The 17,361-nt window shown below is 40.3% G+C and overlaps 1 protein-coding gene across 7 annotated transcripts in view; it reads left to right on the forward strand.

Annotated features, from left to right (window-relative positions):
- Positions 1 to 17,361, forward strand: part of SCAI (suppressor of cancer cell invasion) — a 115,882-nt gene that overhangs the window by 37,074 nt on the left and 61,447 nt on the right. For 5 of the 7 annotated variants that reach the window (XR_014016004.1, XM_081236139.1, XM_081236140.1 and 2 more), the window contains one exon: positions 16,151 to 16,282. Coding sequence is in view for 6 of the 7 variants with exons in the window: in XM_081236139.1 (XP_081092265.1) it covers positions 16,151 to 16,282 (132 nt within the window). In the remaining variant the exon portion in view is untranslated. Of the gene's footprint in view, positions 1 to 4,351; positions 4,420 to 12,307; positions 13,480 to 16,150; positions 16,283 to 17,361 lie in introns of those variants that run through there. The other 2 variants (XM_081236144.1, XM_081236142.1) reach the window with 2 other exon arrangements.

The following is a 17,361-nucleotide window of genomic DNA, read 5'->3' on the forward strand; positions in this document are numbered from 1 at the left end:
GCACCAAGTCTGAGTTGTGGCACGCGGGCTCTAGTTCCCTGACCAGGGATCTAACCCCTCCCCCCTGCACTGGGAGCACGAAGTGTTACCCACTGGACCACCAGAGAAGTCCCTGAACTTACCATGTCTTGAGTCACTGGCTCAATCTCAAGGAGCTTTAAAAAGATTACTCTGGGGCTTCCCTGGTGGCACAGTGGTTGAGAGTCCGCCTGCTGATGCAGGGGACACGGGTTCGTGCCCTGGTCCGGGAAGATCCCACATGCCGTGGAGCAGCTGGGCCCGTGAGCCATGGCTGCTGAGCCTGAGCGTCCGGAGCCTGTGCTCCGCAACGCAAGAGGCCACAGCGGCGAGAGGCCCGCGTACCGCAAAAAGAAAAAAAAAAAAGATTACACTGGCTCCTACATCAAGAATGAAGTAAGGGGTTTAGTAGTAGAAGTGGGGAGAACCAGTCGTGAGACTCCAGTATAAATGATGTTGACTTAGATTAGGATAGTGACATTAGAACGGATAAGAAATGGACAGATTCATGAAATAGCCCACTAGGTTGCTACTGAAATTCTTTTTTGAGGAAAAATTCTTTTTCATCATCTTTCTCCTTTTTGTCTTTCTCTTCCTCTCCCTCCTCTTTTCCTATTTCTCTTCCTTCTTTTTCTTTCTCAGACTCCAGACCTATCTAGGGGCCTTGATGCAATCTTATCTTGCACAGGGCAGTGTAACTAATCTAGCAGATATTTTATAACATCCTTAATTCATTAAGAAAAATTTTCTAAGCTTCTCTACGTATAGTGTGGTGCTAAAGGGGGTTGCAAGTTTTAGTCATTCTAGAAGTGAGTTCAAGTCTAGACACTCAGAAATGATTCCTTTCTTCCAGGGCACTACACTATTGCTAACTAGACTGACCAACCTTTTTCTAGGTGTGGTTAATTGACACCACATAATCTCACTTTCATCTAAACTTTTTTCTCCAGGACTCATTAGTCCCTTTTTTTAAGTCTTTTATTGTATACTGGTTATTTGAAATAGGCCAAATGCATATCCATTATTAAAAAATGTAATGAGAAAGAAAACAGTATCCTTTTTTTTAATCCTCTTAAAACAGTGATTTTTAAATGGAACTAATCATCAGAAATGACTCAAATAGTTAAAAAAAAAAAAAAAAAAAGAATCCCAGCCCTCTTGAATCATAATATCTGGAAGTAGGTCTCAGAAATCTTTACTTAAAAAAAAAACCCAGGGACTTCCCTGGTGGTCCACTGGTTAAGACTCCGTGCTCTCAATGCAGGGGCCCTGGGTTCTATCCCTGGTCAGGGAACTAGAGCCCGCATGCCACAACTAAAGATCACGCATGCTGCAATGAAGATCCCGCACATGGCAATGAAGATCCCGCGTGCCGCAACTAAGACCCGATGCAGCCAAATAAATAAATAAAAATTTTTTTTAATTCCTGGATAATCAGCCAGGTTTAGGAAACATAGCTTTATTCTATTCAGACTAGTTTTACTCTTTACAGGGAGAGTTAATTAAATTCTTTCTTAATGGGGAGGATCCATTATAGATAACTATTTGGATTTCCCAGCTTGATTTTAAAATAAGGCATTTGTGTCGTCCTTGAGATTGATTTCATAAGATTAGAGACAGTTTTTTTTTTGGGGGGGTGGTAGAGGTGGATTACATTAACTTTTCTTTGACCCTGTGGCTTTTTTGTAATTATACAGTTTTTCTTTCATCTCCTTAAGTATAAGAAACTTGTTCTGTATATTACAAGAATATAGCCCTCTAAACTTCAGCTTCGAGCAAGTTTGTATAAAGCTAGCTCACTGCTTCTCAAACTTAATGTGCCTGGACATCACCAGGAGAGCTTGTTAAAATGCAGATTCTGATTGAGTAGGTCTGAGATGGAGCCTGAGATGCTACATTTCTGATGAGCTCTCTGTGATGCTGATGTTTCTGGTCTGCAGATCTCATTTGAGTAGTAAGAGGCTAGATGATAGTTGTATTATCCTTTGATCATTCATCTTTGTGTGAGTTACTCTGCTTTGGGGCTAGTTTGGGGACTGTTTAGTTTGACCAAAGGTTGAGTAGTACATTTTAAGAAGATTGGATTATGTAACCTTTTAATGCTTTTTCCCCATATTTTTGAAGGTTATAGTACTATATATAGCCTAAGGTTTTTAGTTTCAGGCTTTGGAACTAAGTAAGTGTCATAAATAGTATAATTTTTATTGAATCATTAAACATGTAGCAGCAAAATTGGTTAATCTACTTGAGGTAGTCTGAACTACAAGTAGAGTTGTAACTGCATTAAGAATAAGAGAGAAAGTGATATAATGTTGAAAATTATTTTTAGATGTGCAGGATATACTTAAGGATTGGGGAATCTGTGTTTTGCAGAATTGAGAATGCTTTGGATAAGATATATGTTATGTTAGAGCAGTGGTTCTTAGCTAGGGGTGATTTTACCTCCCAGGGCACATTTGGTAATATCTGCAGGTGTTTTTATTTTTTTATTTTTTTTTATTTTTTAAATTTATTTATTTAATTATTTGGCTGTCCCAGGTCTTAGTTGTGGCACACAGGATCTTCAGTCTTTGTTGCGGCATACAAACTCTTAGTTGCAGCATGTGGGATCTAGTTCCCTGACCAGGGATCGAACCTGGGCCCTCTGCATTGGGAGCACGGAGCCTTAGCCACTGGACCACCGGGAAAGTCCCTGCAGGTGTTTTTTGTTTTTTTGTTTGTTTGTTTGTTTTTTGGTACACGGGCCTCTCACCGTTGTGGCCTCTCCCGTTGCAGAGCACAGGCTCCGGATGCGCAGGCTCAGCGGCCATGGCTCACGGGCCCAGCCCCTCCGTGGCATGTGGGATCCTCCCAGACCGGGGCACGAACCCGCGTCCCCTGCATCGAGCAGGCAGACTCTCAACCACTGCGCCACCAGGGAAGCCCCCTGCAGGTGTTTTTAATTGTCACGACAAGTAGGCTGGTAGTGGTACTACTTGTATCCAGTGGGTAGAGGCCAGGGATGCAGCTAGACACTCTATAGTGCACAAGACAGCCACACACAACAAAGAATTATTTGGCCCCAAATGTTAGTGGTAAGGTTGAGAAACCTATGTTAGAGAATCTTCACAAGTACTTGATTAATGTTTAAATTAAAAATAATACAGAAGGGACTTCCCTGCTGGACCTGTGCTCCCAATGCAGGGGGCCCAGGTTTGATCCCTATTCAGGGAACTAGATCCCGCATGCCAAAACTAAAGATCCCGCACGCTGCAACTAAGACCCCTAGCAGTCTAAATAAATAAATAAATATTAAAAATAATAATAATAATACAGAAAATACAAATAGAAAATAATTATTCATATTCACACCAAATTTAACCAATGTTAACATATTTGTTGTCATATTTGATTTTAGGCTTTTGATTTAAGACATATCACTCCATTATGTTTGGGGAAGTAATGCACAGTTACTGTTTTGAGGTTCACACAATGTAGAAAATTCAAGGATGAAAGTAATGAAACTATCCCAGATCTCACCACGCAGAAATCATTAACACTAGATGTTAATGATTATTTAACATATATGTTAAATAATATTAATTAATGTTAATTATTAATTAACATTATCCCCAATATCTTTCCATGCATATATACAGAAGAATAGAGAAATGCTTTTATAAAGTTAAGACCATACTGTATATGAACTAAATTTTTTTCCTATGAAAAATTTTAAACTTAGAGAAAATCAAGTAGAATAATTATCCCCCAATGTACTTACCATTTAGCTTCAACAATCACGAATTCATAGCCAGTCTCATTTCATCCAAATCCACACCCCCTCCCCAGACCCTGAGTATTCTGAAGCAAATCCCAGACGTCACATCATTTCATCTGTAAATGTTTCAGTACCTGTCTCTAAAACATGAGAACTCTTTTTGAGCCAGTATCACACACAATTTCCCTGATTCATTTTCTCTCCTTCTTCTTTTTCCCTCTCTTGAATTATGTTTTCTTCCAAGTTGAATTTTTTGTTTCTAATGAGATTGCATGTAACAGAAGAGCATTAATTCTGCAAAGAAAGGGAAATGGATGCTGCATAGGCCAAAACAAAAGCTGTCACAAATGCTTTTTGCAAATTTTGTTTTTTCTTTGAAGAATGTCTTAAACTCTTTGGCAGTGCCATGTAAAATAATGAAGTACTTTATTTCTCTTTTTTACTGTGTTCATTTTTCAAGTCGCCTTTTCATCTTTTTCAGTATTTCTCTGAGATTCCTTCCTGCTTTGGTGAATTTGCTATAGCGGTGGCCTCTGGGGAATGATTGGAGGAAACTACCTGCAGGAATCATTTAACTGATGGTTACCTTCTTGAGGGCTAGGAGCAAGTCTTACCTTACAACTTAACCTTACCTAACAAGCAAGGTGACCTTTCTGCTTGTTACCGTTACCATGTCCTCAGTATTTGTTGGATGCTTGTCATTGATCTTGAGGGATTGTGCTGATATTGATTGGTGTATTACAATTGAAGCCATTTACAGGAAAAACTAAGTATGCTCATTTAGTGCCAACACATTTGCATGCAGATGAATGTAATTCACTTGTTAACCTTTGGTATTTGCATCTGTGGGTGGCCTGCATGTAAAGAGGTGAAGCAGGGAATTCTCTGGTCACACTCACTAGGTTTCTTTGAACACTGACTCATAGGGTGACCATATGTCTGGTTTGCCTGATGCAGTCTAAGATTTTGCAGTGTCTTGATGTCATTATTAATAATGTCTCTTGTTATTCACCAAATTGTCCCAGTTTAGATGGTAAATTAAATGGTAATCCTACGATAATGACATTTAATGTGTGCCTGGCTCTCTTCTGAACACTTTACATACATTCTCATTTAAACTTCATGACATCCCGAAGAGGCAGATCCTATTTCATCCACATTTTACATATGGAGAAGTTGGGGCACAAAGAGGTTAAATAACTTGGCGGGTACCACACAGCTCTATTTGAGTAGTTTGTAGCAGAGCCAGGATTTGAGTGCAGGCAGTGTCCTTAACCACTCTGCTATGTCGCCTCTGTGCTGGTCCCAAACATATCTTTGTAGAACACATGCTGATATCAGAAGTCAGTCTCCTGATAATTGATCTGCATATTTTTAATTTTTATTTATTTTTATTCATTTTTTATTCATTTATTTTTGGCTGCTTTGGGTCTTCGTTGCTGCACGCGGGCTTTCTCTAGATGCAGCGAGTGGGGGCTACTCTTCATTGCAGTGCACAGGCTTCTCATTGCAGTGGCTTCTCTTTGTTGCGCAGCACGGGCTCTAGGTGCAGGGGCGTCAGTAGTTGTGGCACACAGGCTCAGTAGTTGTGGCTCGCAGGCTCTAGAGCACAGGCTCAGTAGTTGTGGAGCACAGGCTCAGTTGCTTCGCGGCATGTGGGATCTTCCCAGACCAGGGCTTGAACTCGTGTCCCCTGCATTGGCAGGCAGATTCTTAACCAATGTGCCACCAAGAAAGTCCCAATCTGCATATTTTTAGATCGGAAGTCTGGTGAAGGCTTTGGGATTTTGAGGGATTTCCTTGTCTTCACAAGACACTTATAGTATAGGCTCTTCATGCACCACTATGCCAATCTATTATAGACTTCTTTCTCAGAAGGGTGAACATTTACCTTTTTTCATTTTCTAGATGCCAGTTATTTGGCATCCCTAGATGCTCAGGTGATGAAAATCTCCAGATTTTGCAGATTCTCAAGTCCCTGCCACAGTCACTTTTCTTTACTTCTGGTCATCTTTGGTATCTTAAATGCACACACACACACACACAGGGACTTCCCTCTGTGCTCCCAGTGCAGGGGGCCTGGGTTCCATCCCTGGTCAGGGAACTAGAGCCTGCATGCCACAACTAAGACCTGGTGCAGCCAAATAAATAAATATTAAAAAAAAAAATTCTCCAGCACCCAGAACAGGGCCTGCCATATGGCGGGTACACACAGACTTTTTCACTACCTTTGATCAATTCATCTTCTGGAGTTGTCTGGGAACAATATTCAGAGCCCTTGTACAAGGTGCTTTGAGGAAGGAGATTTCAGACAGCTACCGCTTTCAAGTAACTTACAGTTTAGTAAGAGCATGGTGAATGTACATGAATGACTGATATATGGCAGCTGAGCTAAATGAGAGTAATTTAGAGTTTGGAGAAAAACAGTTTCTGACAGGGTTGCTCCAGGAACATTTTGAGAAGGTGGAGACACTTAAGTCAGTTTAATGACTTCTATTGGCTAAAAAATAGCTGCCTCCTTGTGCTAAGGACAGACCTGAAGTTTGCCAAGAGTAGAGGGCTGCAGAAGATTAAGATTTTTGATCAGCCCAGATGAGAGGACTCTGATCAATTTGACGCTTGGTCCTCTCATGAGAAATCCTCAGTCAGCGGTGTTGCTCTGTTTTTATGACATCATCATCATCATGGCACATTTTCACCCTCTAGGTGGGTTATAAGCAGCAGGAACAGATGGAACTCCTCAGCAGCAAAGAATTTTATTTTTTTTAATGTGGAAGCCGGGTGTTATTTATTTGATTTTTAGTTTAACGTCAATTGATATACACAAGATCTTTTTCCTTGATAAAACCATTGTCTCCTTTTATTATAATATTTATAATTGCATTTGCTTTTTTACTTGATGTCTTAATAAGAAAATGATTACATTTGAATAGAATTTCCTCACTTTACAAGTGAGGAAACCGAAGTTAGGTTAAACCGTCAGCTGAATGACTTTGGAGAAAATGGCACAATTGAGACTTGTACTTGGGTCTTCAGAGTCCAGATTCAGTGTATATCACACAGCCATATTTTAACTTACTAGATTAAAACATTTTATCAAGATCAAGAAGAACAATGAAAGTTGTTATTATCTCACATTATAACTCTTTGTTAATGAATGTCATTATAGAATCTAGTTCAACATAATTAGTTTATTTCCAATTCTCAGTTGACAGGCATATTAACACCACTTTGATGATTGTAGATCCAATAAATTCTACTGAAATGGAAGTCTTATAGGAGCTGCAGGGGCTTACCTGGAACCTGTGTGCAAATCAGACCAAGGCAGTGTCTCTGGCTAGATGGGTCATTCAGAAAAATGCATACCTGCTACGGGCAGGTTCAACCCCCACCAGGTTGCTGGGCTTGGGAAATGAGTGTCTGGATTTTAGTCTCTTGCTCTGCCTCTTTTATTTTTACTTATTTATTTAACATCTTTACTGGAGTATAATTGCTTTACAATGGTGTGTTAGTTTCTGCTTTATAACAAAGTGAATCAGCTATACATATACATATATCCCCATATCTCTTCCCTCTTGCGTCTCCCTCCCTCCCACCCTCCCTATCCCACCCGTCTAGGTGGTCACAAAGCACCGAGCTGATCTCCCCGTGCTATGCGTCTGCCTCTTTTATGTAGTGCTCAAAAAGCAACAGCCATGAATCCTGTTTATATTTGTTTATGAGGAGCTGGGTTTTTCTGGGTTTCTTTTTCATTGTTGTACTTATAGACAGAACCTCTTGCTGTTCGTCAGTCTACCAAGTACATTCCTGCCTCAGCACCTTGTACTTGTTCCCTCCACCTGGAACCTGAGCCTCCCTGATCCTTACTTGGCTCACTCTGTCACTCCATTCAGGTCACCCCTCCAGTGTTACCTTCTCAGAGGTCGCCTCACCTACTCTGACTAAAATATTACCCCCAATCACACTCTCTGCCATGTTTTCTTCATAGTACTTCTTAGCACTTGGAACATTATATTTATTTTATCTTTTTATCTTTTTTTCTCTCCACTACAAAGTACACTCTGTGAAAGCAGGGATTCTGCCTGTTTTGTTCACTGTTGTACTCCAGCACCTAAAAAATACCTTGCGTATAGGGGGCTCTCAGTGTTTGTCAAGTGAATGACCACTGGACTGTTTGTACTGTGATTGATAGACTCGTATACCAGTTTTAATATTACTGACTATAGCACTTTCTGGACTATAGTGTTACGAATATTGTCTAATTGAATCATCATAATAGCTATATGAAGGGTAAATATTATAATCCCCATTTTGGAGTTGAAGAAATCTCAAAGCTTAGAAAAGTTCAATAACATGCCTGAAGTCAAATATCTAGTAGTTGGACTCATTCCTTAACGGGATGATCTGATAACCAAAGTCTCTTTAAAAATACTTGTTGTAGTGATTCTTTTGGGTTTTGTAAGTTTTTTTTTAAAGAGTGATTTGATTTCCAGTTACTGGGGGGAAAAGCCTTAAAAATGCTCTAAGCTATGTTTTAAGGGAAGGGGAGACAGGGCCCACAGGATTTGAAGCCCTGGGATAATGAGATCAGACAACGCGATTTTGTAATCTTTGCATTCTCATACAAGGGTGCTGACTGTGAGGGTCCTTTGAGCATGACTTTGGAGTACTTTTCCAATTGTGTAACTTTGGATAAATAACTTATTTGAACCTCTTTTTTCATCTCTAAATGCTGGTAATAGTGCCTGCCTTAGAGAGGTGTGAAGATGAAATGGGTATATAAAGTGCCTGGCGTAGTTTCTGGCTGCTGGGAGTTGGATTTCTCCTGCCTCCTGCCCCTCTCTTCCTTCAGCTGCAAGTGACCACAAGTCCGGGTTGTTAAGGGGTGATTTCTCTTCTTGGTAACTTTCCTCTAGACAAGTAATCCCATATTTTAAGCTGTTTTCTGGTTGTATGTAGGCAATCAAGGTACCTTTTATAATTTGCATGTCATTTTGTTTATCATTATAATTCAAGGAGTAATTTGTGTGCTTTGTTAATAAGTGGTGTGCACTTATTCCCTTCACAAAGGGAAGGGATCTGATTCCTGCTTTTGTGATTGAATCTTGCATGAAAACTGTGTGTTAATAACTGGGACGCGCTCTTGACTTTGTTTCCCACATCTTTCTCCCCATGTTCCATGAAATACCATTATATTAAAAGTCACCAGCACATGTTTGCTAACACATATAGATTTGGACGCTTACTAGAATTTCTTAAGCACCATCTTATAACTTCTGTAGTTGTCACCATGTCCACAGAATAATTGTGTCATGCACAGACCCAAAGAATATGGTTTCCCTCAACTAATGAGTAATTGAGGTAGGTAAAGGCATTTTTTTATATGAAGAGACTCTCTTTCTGAAATTAGGTTAAACAGTATAACATTTAACTAACAACTGTGAAAAATTATTTAAGAAATGACAAATAGGGGGCTTCCCTGGTGGTGCAGTGGTTGAGAGTCCGCCTGCCAATGCAGGGGACATGGGTTCGTGCCCCGGTCCGGGAGGATCCCACATGCCGCGGAGCGGCTAGGCCCGTGAGCCATGGCCTCTGAGCCTGTGCGTCCGGAGCCTGTGTTCATAACGGGAGAGGCCACAACAGTGAGAGGCCCGTGTACTGCAAAAAAAAAAAAAAGAAATGACAAATAGGATTTAAAAGAAGTGCAGCCTACTATCAGTTAAAGATGTCTGAGGATCTTTCTCAATTATATGCTGATCTTCCCTCTCTCTTAATACCCTATTTGATGCCATATAATGAAGTTATAAAAGCGTTCATTATTTAAACATTAATTATTGATTTAACTGGAAGGTATATAATTTAAAGATTCACTGATTTAACCCCAAATAATGATATAACAATATTGGGAGGGGTTCTAGAAGTATAAGAGAACTAATTCCTTATTTGTCATTTTAGAAAATCTGTAATGTCAAAAATGGATGAATCGAGCAATTGCAAGAAATGCTTCTTATGTAGGCTTATGTAGGGAAACTACCAGGTGAATCAGCCAGAAGAGTTGAAAGTTGTTGTTGCTGGTGGTATGGAGCTGGTGGAGGAAGGGTGAGACAGTGGGCTGCTGCTTTTCATTTAAGTGTTTTTGGGTACTGTTGAATTGCTAATTCTGTATACATTATTTTTATAAAAATTAGGTTAAAATGACAAAAGAAAAAATAGGAATATAATCTACCTAAGAAAGTGATGAGACAAACCAGAAAAAGGGAGAATATATTTGCAAATCATATACCTGGTAAGGTACTTATTTATTTATTTATTTTAAAATATTTATTTATTTATTTGACTGCACCAGGTCTTAAGTTGCAACATGCGGGATGTTTGGTGCTGCATGTGTGATCTTTGTTGCGGCATGCAGGCTCTTAGTTGTGGCATGCGGGATCTGGTTCCCTGACCAGGGATTGAGCCCCAGCCCCCTTCATTGGGAGCATGGAGTCTTAACCACTTGACCACCAGGGAAGTCTCTGGTAAGGTACTTATATCTAGAATAAATAAATGAACTCTTACAACTCAATAATAGCAAAAACAAATAACCCCTAAAATAGGCAAAGGATCTGAGTAGTCATTTCTTCAAAGAAGATATATAAAGGACCAATAAGCACATGGAAGGATACTCAACATTACTAGCCATCAGGGAAATGCAAATCAAAACCACAGTGAGATACTACTTCACACCCAGTGGAGTGGCTAGAATGAAAAAGACAGTGTTGGCAAGGATATGGAGAAGTAGGATCCCTCATGCATGCTGCAATTATAAAATGGTGCACCCATCTTGGAGAACAGTCTGTTAGTTCCTCAAAAGTTTAAGCACAGAGTTACTGTATGACCCAGCAATTTTACTGGTTGGTGTATACCCAAAGGAAATGAAAACATGGCCACACAAAAACTTGTATACAAATGTTCATAGTGGCATTATTCATAATAGGTAAAAAGTGAAATCAGTACAAATGTCCATCAGCTGATGATTGGATTAACAAAATATGGTATACCTGTATAATGGAATATTATCCAGCCATAAAAAAGAATGAAGTACTGATATATGCTACAATGTAGATGACCCTTGAAAATATTATGCTAAATGAAGAAGCCAGTCAGAAAAGGTCACATATTGTATGATTCCATTTACATGAAATATCCAGAAGTTAAATGCATAGAGACCAGAAGTAGACTAGAAGTTGCCCAGGGTTGGAGGGAAAAGATTTGGGGGCAAAATGGGGATATGACTGCTAATGAATCTGGGGTTTCTTTGGGGGGTGATGAAAATTTCTAAAGTTGAATGTGGTGATGGTTGCAAAACTTAGGAATATATTAAAAATCACTGACTTGTACTCTTAAATAGGTAAATTGCCTGGTATATAAATCATATCTCAATAAAGTTGTAACATATATATATATATATATATATATATATATATCTCCAATCAGTTATTGCTAAAAGAAACAATAACTTTCTCTTTTGTTGAAAAGTTTATTAATTTTTTACTTCTGCTTCCAGCTTATTGCAGATTAAAAATGCAATTTAGGAAAGCAAAATTGTTACAGTATAAATCACAACTATCTTTTTTTTTTTAGTTTTTTAAAAAAATTATTTATTTATTGGCTGCGTTGGGTCTTCGTTGTTGTACGCAGGCTTTCTCTAGTTGCAGTGAGTGGGGGGCTACACTTTGTTGCATTGCGCGGGCTTCTCATTACAGTGGCTTCTCTTGTTGTGGAACACAGGCTGTAGGAGCACGGGCTTCAGTAGTTGTGGCACGCGGGTTCAGTAGTTGTGGCGCATGGGCTTAGTTGTTCCACAGCATGTGGTATCTTCCCAGACCAGAGCTCGAACCTGTGTCCCCTGCATTGGCAGGCGGACTCTTCACCACTGCACCACCAGCGAAGTCACTAGTTCTTTTTTTTAATTAATTAATTTTTGGCTGCGTTGGGTCTTGATTGCTGCGTGTGGGCTTTCTTTAGTTGTGGTGAGCAGGGGCTACTCTTCGTTGTGGTGTGCGGGCTTCTCATTGTGGTGGCTTCTCTTGTTGCAGAGCGTGGGCTCTAGGCACACGGGCTTCAGTAATTGCAGCACATGGGCTCAGTAGTTGCGGCACGTGGGCTTCAGTAGTTGTGGCACTTGGGCTTCAGCGCAGGCTCAGCAGTTGTGGTGCACAGGCTTAGTTGCTCCACAGCATGTGGTATCTTCCCAGACCAGGGCTTGAACCTGTGTCCCCCACATTGTCAGGCAGCTTCTTAACCACTGTGCCACCAGGGAAGCCCTTTTAATTCTTCTTAATACAAATCAGGTATGACCTAACTAACATTTGCATGACTAACAACCTTCTCTCAGAGTATGCTGAGATGTTGGGTTTGGGTGGCCTCAAATGATTTGCATAGTACCTGTTTTTCTTTTTTGCTCATTTATTATTTATTTATTTATTTAGGCTACACTGGGTCTTCTTTGCAGCATGCGGGATCTTCGTTCCGGCATGAGGGATCTTTAGTTGTGGCATGCGGACTTCTTCATTGCAGCACGCGGACTCTTAGTTGTGGCATGCAGGCTTCTTTGTTGCGGCCTGTGGACTCTTAGTTGCGGTATGCGGGTTTCTTAATTGCGGCATGCAACCTTCTTAGTTGCGGCATGCAGGATCTAGTTTCCTGACCAGGGATTAAACCTGGGCCCCCTGCATTGGGAGCACAGTCTTACCCACTCGACCACCAGGGAAGTCCCCATAGTACCTGTTTAGCGTATTGTCTATGTGACCTTTGGCTGCTGCTGCTGCTATCTTTGTATGTGATTAAGAAGGAAAATTCTGCATTGTAAAGCAACTATACTCCAATAAAAAAAAAAGAAAAATCTGTGTGGCCTGCGCTTCTTTACCTACTGAATGGGAGTAGTGTCGTGGTAGCTGATTGAGACTCTTGCCTGAACATCTTGTTCCCTCTCGAGTTTTTGTGTTGTGAGTAAATGGCCCTTTAAATTGATCTACATAGTATTTGACTGCTGCCTCTATGGGTTTTCCACCCAAAACGGTGTTTATGATTTATTAGCCCCAGGCTGCTTCAAGTCATGTTTCCTCGCATCATTCTCCAGGGTATAAATATTTGTTACTTTCTTTCATTTTGCATAGTTTTGTGTTTCCTGCCCCATTAGCTTCATAAATAGTCTTTGCATGTATCTTGTTGATAGTTGTTCTTTTCATTTTATTTTTTAAAATTTATTTATTTTATTTATTTATTTTTGGCTGCGTTGGGTCTTCATTGCTGTGCGTGGGCTAGTTGCGGCGAGCGGGGGGGGGCTGCTCTTCATTGCAGTGTGCAGGCTTCTCATCGCGGTGGCTTCTCCCATTGTGAAGCACGAGCTCCAGGCATGCGGGCCTCAGTAGCTGTGGCACGAGGGTTCAGTAGTCGTGGCTTGCAGGCTCTAGAGGGCAGGCTCAGCAGTCATGGCACACGGGCTTAGTTGCTCCACGGCATGTGGGATCCTTCCAGACCAGGGATCGAACCCGTGTCCTGCATTGGCAGGTGGACTCCTAACCACTGCACCACCAGGGAAGTCCTGATAGTTGTTCTTTTTAGATGGCTGACTGAGTGACAGGCTTCCTTTCCTTTCTTTTAGGCTGTGTGCTATGTCTCAGTTGAATAAGTACTGGAATTTGCATATGCGGATGTATTAGGTAAACACTTCTGTTTCTCCACATTTGGTAGGCAAAATGATATCTGTATAGTCTCCTGGACAATATCTTACAAATGGCCTTCTGGCTATATGTCTGTATTATCACCTCTGCTCCACGCCTTCGCTCTTTTGGCTTTTTTTTCTTAACCTCTCTTTGCCCTCAGTTCATTCAGTCTCTTTCTGTATTGAACCATGAGCAGTTTGGTACCTATGCATTTTTCTTAGAATTGTTATTATAGCTTGAAACTTAACTGCAATTGCATGTTGGAGTAAGTCAGAAAACTTGTTTTCAGAAAATAATTTGTACATAATTCAGGATATTTTTCTGCTCTCTTTGATACGTGAAGATGCTTTGCACTCTATTTGGATCCTATTATAGGAATGCCATCTGAAGCAGTAGCTTCTTGTTCCTTTTTTATTGAATATAGCAAAACCGTCATAATCACCCCCCACATACGCACACATTCAACATTGTTTTGTACTTGCTATTTTCAATTTATGCTGTTTTTTTTAATGCTCTGTTTTGAATGCATTTATAACAATTTTACAACTAATAATTTTAAACTACACTATAATTTACAGGGCAATTTTATATCCATTAGTTCATTTTATTGTCCAACAGCTTTATGAGGAAGCTATTATTAATATTCCATTTTTATAGCTGAGAAAACATGTGAGACTCTCTAATGCTGATGCTTAATTATATAGCCATTCCATCTCTTTTACCTGTCTTAAAAAATCTGAATGCATAAGAAAATGTCTCTTTCCTACCATGTGATTTCTATAACTATCTTCTCTACTTTGTCAGAATAAATCTTTTTTATTATACTTTGGTTTCATTTCTGTGTACTTCCATTCTTTTCTCGACCTATTTCCCTTTTAGGTCTAATCACCGGGTTGTTCCCTATCTTTTTGAAACATCACTAAACTGCAGAATAATAATGATGGTGGTATTATACATTATATAGTGTTCAGACTTCTTTCACACCTGTCTTCACAGCAGTTATCTGAGGTAGCAGAACAAGTGTAAATTGCTTGTTTTTGTGCATTAAAAATGTGCAACTCGGGGCTTCCCTGGTGGCGTAGTGGTTAGGAGTCCGCCTGCCAATGCAGGGAACACGGGTTCGAGCCCTGGTCCGGGAGGATCCCGCATGCCGCGGAGGAACTAGGCCCGTGCACCACAACTACCGAGCCTGCGCTCTAGAGCCTGTGAGCCACAACTACTGAGCCCACATACCACAACTACTGAAGCCCACGTGCCTAGAGCCCGTGCTCCGCAGCAGGAGAGGCCACCGCAATGAGAAGCCCGCGCACCACAACCAAGAGCAGCCCCCGCTCGCGGCAACTAGAGAAAGCCCGTGCACAGCAATGAAGACCCAATGCAGCCAAAAATAAATAAAATTAAAAAAAAAAAAAAAAATGTGCAACTCAGTGTTAGCTATAGTTTTTTGTTTACAGTCACAAAACTAGAAAGTGTTTGGAACAGAAATGCTTCTTCTGTCTTATTCTGAGGCCCTTTCTGCTGCTGTTGTGACTCTGCATAGATTTCTTTCATGCTTTTGTATTGCCCACCATTTACTTAGAATTCAGTCTAGAGTAGCAGTTTCTCGTTGCTTTTGTCAAGACTTCCTTTAAAAAGAAATTGTCAACAAACCAGGTCAATAATTTGCCAGATGCTCTGTACTTAGCAGAACAAGTCTTTGAGCAGTTGTGTGCATTCAGTGCTCTTATGCTCCTGTGCCTATTTTGTAATCTGTGTTAGGACTGTATCACATATGGATTGGTGTCCTAGGGCTGCTGTAATAAATTACCACAAACTGGGTTGTTTACAACAAGAGAAATTTGTGCTCTCATACTGCAGGAGGCCATAAATCCAAAGTCAGGGTATTGGCAGAATTGGTTCCTTTTTTAAAGCTCAGAGGGAGGATCTGTTCCATGCCTCTTGTCTAGCTTCTGGCGGTTCCTTGGCTTGTAGCTACATAATTCCAATCTCTGTCTTTTTCTTCATTTGGCTCTCTTCCCTCTGTGTCTGTGTCTTCACATGGCATTCTCCTCTCTGTGGGTGTCTGTCTCTGTGTCTTTTTTCCTCAGCTTGTAAGGATACCAGTCATATTGGATTAAGGGCTCACTCTATTCCAATATGACCTCATGTTAATTTACATCTTAATTATATCTGCAAACACCGTATTTCCAAATAAGTTTACATTGACAGTACAAGGGGTAAGGAGTTCAACGTATCTTTTTTTTTTTTTTTTTTTTTTGCCGGGGGACACAATTTAACCCACAACAAAATATGTCCTTTTCTTTGTATCATCTTTTTTTTTTGCGGTACGCAGGCCTCTCACTGCTGTGGCCTCTCCCGTTGCGGGGCACAGGCTCCGGACGCGCAGGCTCAGCAGCCACGGCTCACGGGCCCAGCCGCTCCGCGGCATGTGGGATCTTCCCGGACCGGGGCATGAACCCATGTCCCCTGCATCGGCAGGCAGACTCTCAACCACTGCACCACGAGGGAAGCCCCTTCCACACCATCTTATACTTAAATTATTTTGATGATTTGATGGTAATCAGAAGATGTCTCTATCATTAAAAAAATGCTATCAGATGATATAACTAAGGTCTGTTTCTCTTTTTATTTTCACCTACTTGGTAAATAGACATATGTTTTCTTACAGGACTGAATTTGCTCTTAAAGAAATCATGTCCTCTGGAGGAGCTGAAGATGACATCCCACAGGGAGAGAGGAAAACAGTTACAGATTTTTGTTACCTTCTGGATAAATCTAAGCAACTGTTCAACGGGTTAAGGTTAGTGGACTCTTGATGCCTTAAACTTTTATCTAGTTCTGTATCTTTTTTTTCCATGGCTGATGTATAGTAAGTTTCTGAAAAGTTATGGATAGAATGTTATATAAATATCTGTACTAGAGATGATCATGCTTTTTTTCTTCATTCTCAGGTGAGAAAACAACAGAAGAGGATAACTTATATTGTTTTACTCAAGTTGAGAGAGCTGTTTTGTTAGATGGTCTTGTATACCTTACTCCACATCATACCTATTTTACATCTGATTTTACACATTGTGATAACTAAGGAGCCTGGGATGCATATGCAAGTGAACCTGGGGCTTCTCTCCTGTTACATTTTCTGTATACTTGTTTATTTGCTTATTTCTTTTATTCTTTCTTTTTCTTAGGATAAAGTATCTGTTAACTAAAATAAGAGTGTTCTAGACAGTGTTATTTTTACATTAGTTGTGCGTGCCCTGACTGACTGGTAGCAGAAGCTATATGAGATTTTGTCAAAATGTGTCTTTGATTGTGTATTCTTGTGTGTGGCGGGTAAATAATTTTGTACCATTTTGTTTTATTTAAATGGTTTAGCCGTATTTCATTTCATGAGATTCTTAGGATATTGACTTACTTCAGACCTAAAGCTTCAATAGCTTAGTTTCAGTCATAAATAAATTCATGCTATGGGTAAAATACTAAGGATAAATAGGTTTTTTGGGGAAACTTTATATAGGAGTGAATAATTGTAAAGATTGTGAGTTATTTTTATTTTAATTAATTAATTATTGAAGTATAGTTGTTTACAGTGTTGTGTTTAGTGAGTTATTTTTTTTCTGATAAACTATTTTTATTTATTTATTTATTTATTTTTGCTGTGTTGGGTCTTCCCCTCTGTGCGAGGGCTTTCTCCAGTTGCGGTGAGCGGGGGCCACTCTTCATCGCGGTGCACGGGCCTCTTACTGTCGTGGCCTCTCCCGTTCTGGAGCACAGGCTCCAGACGCACAGGCTCAGTAGTTGTGGCTCACGGGCCTAGTTTCTCCGCGGCATGTGGCATTTTCCCAGACCAGGGCTCGAACCCGTGTCCCCTGCATCGGC

The sequence above is a fragment of the Mesoplodon bidens genome, assembly GCF_964165515.1.
Source record: "Mesoplodon bidens genome assembly, chromosome: 6".
NCBI classification, from domain to species: Eukaryota; Metazoa; Chordata; class Mammalia; order Artiodactyla; family Ziphiidae; genus Mesoplodon; species Mesoplodon bidens.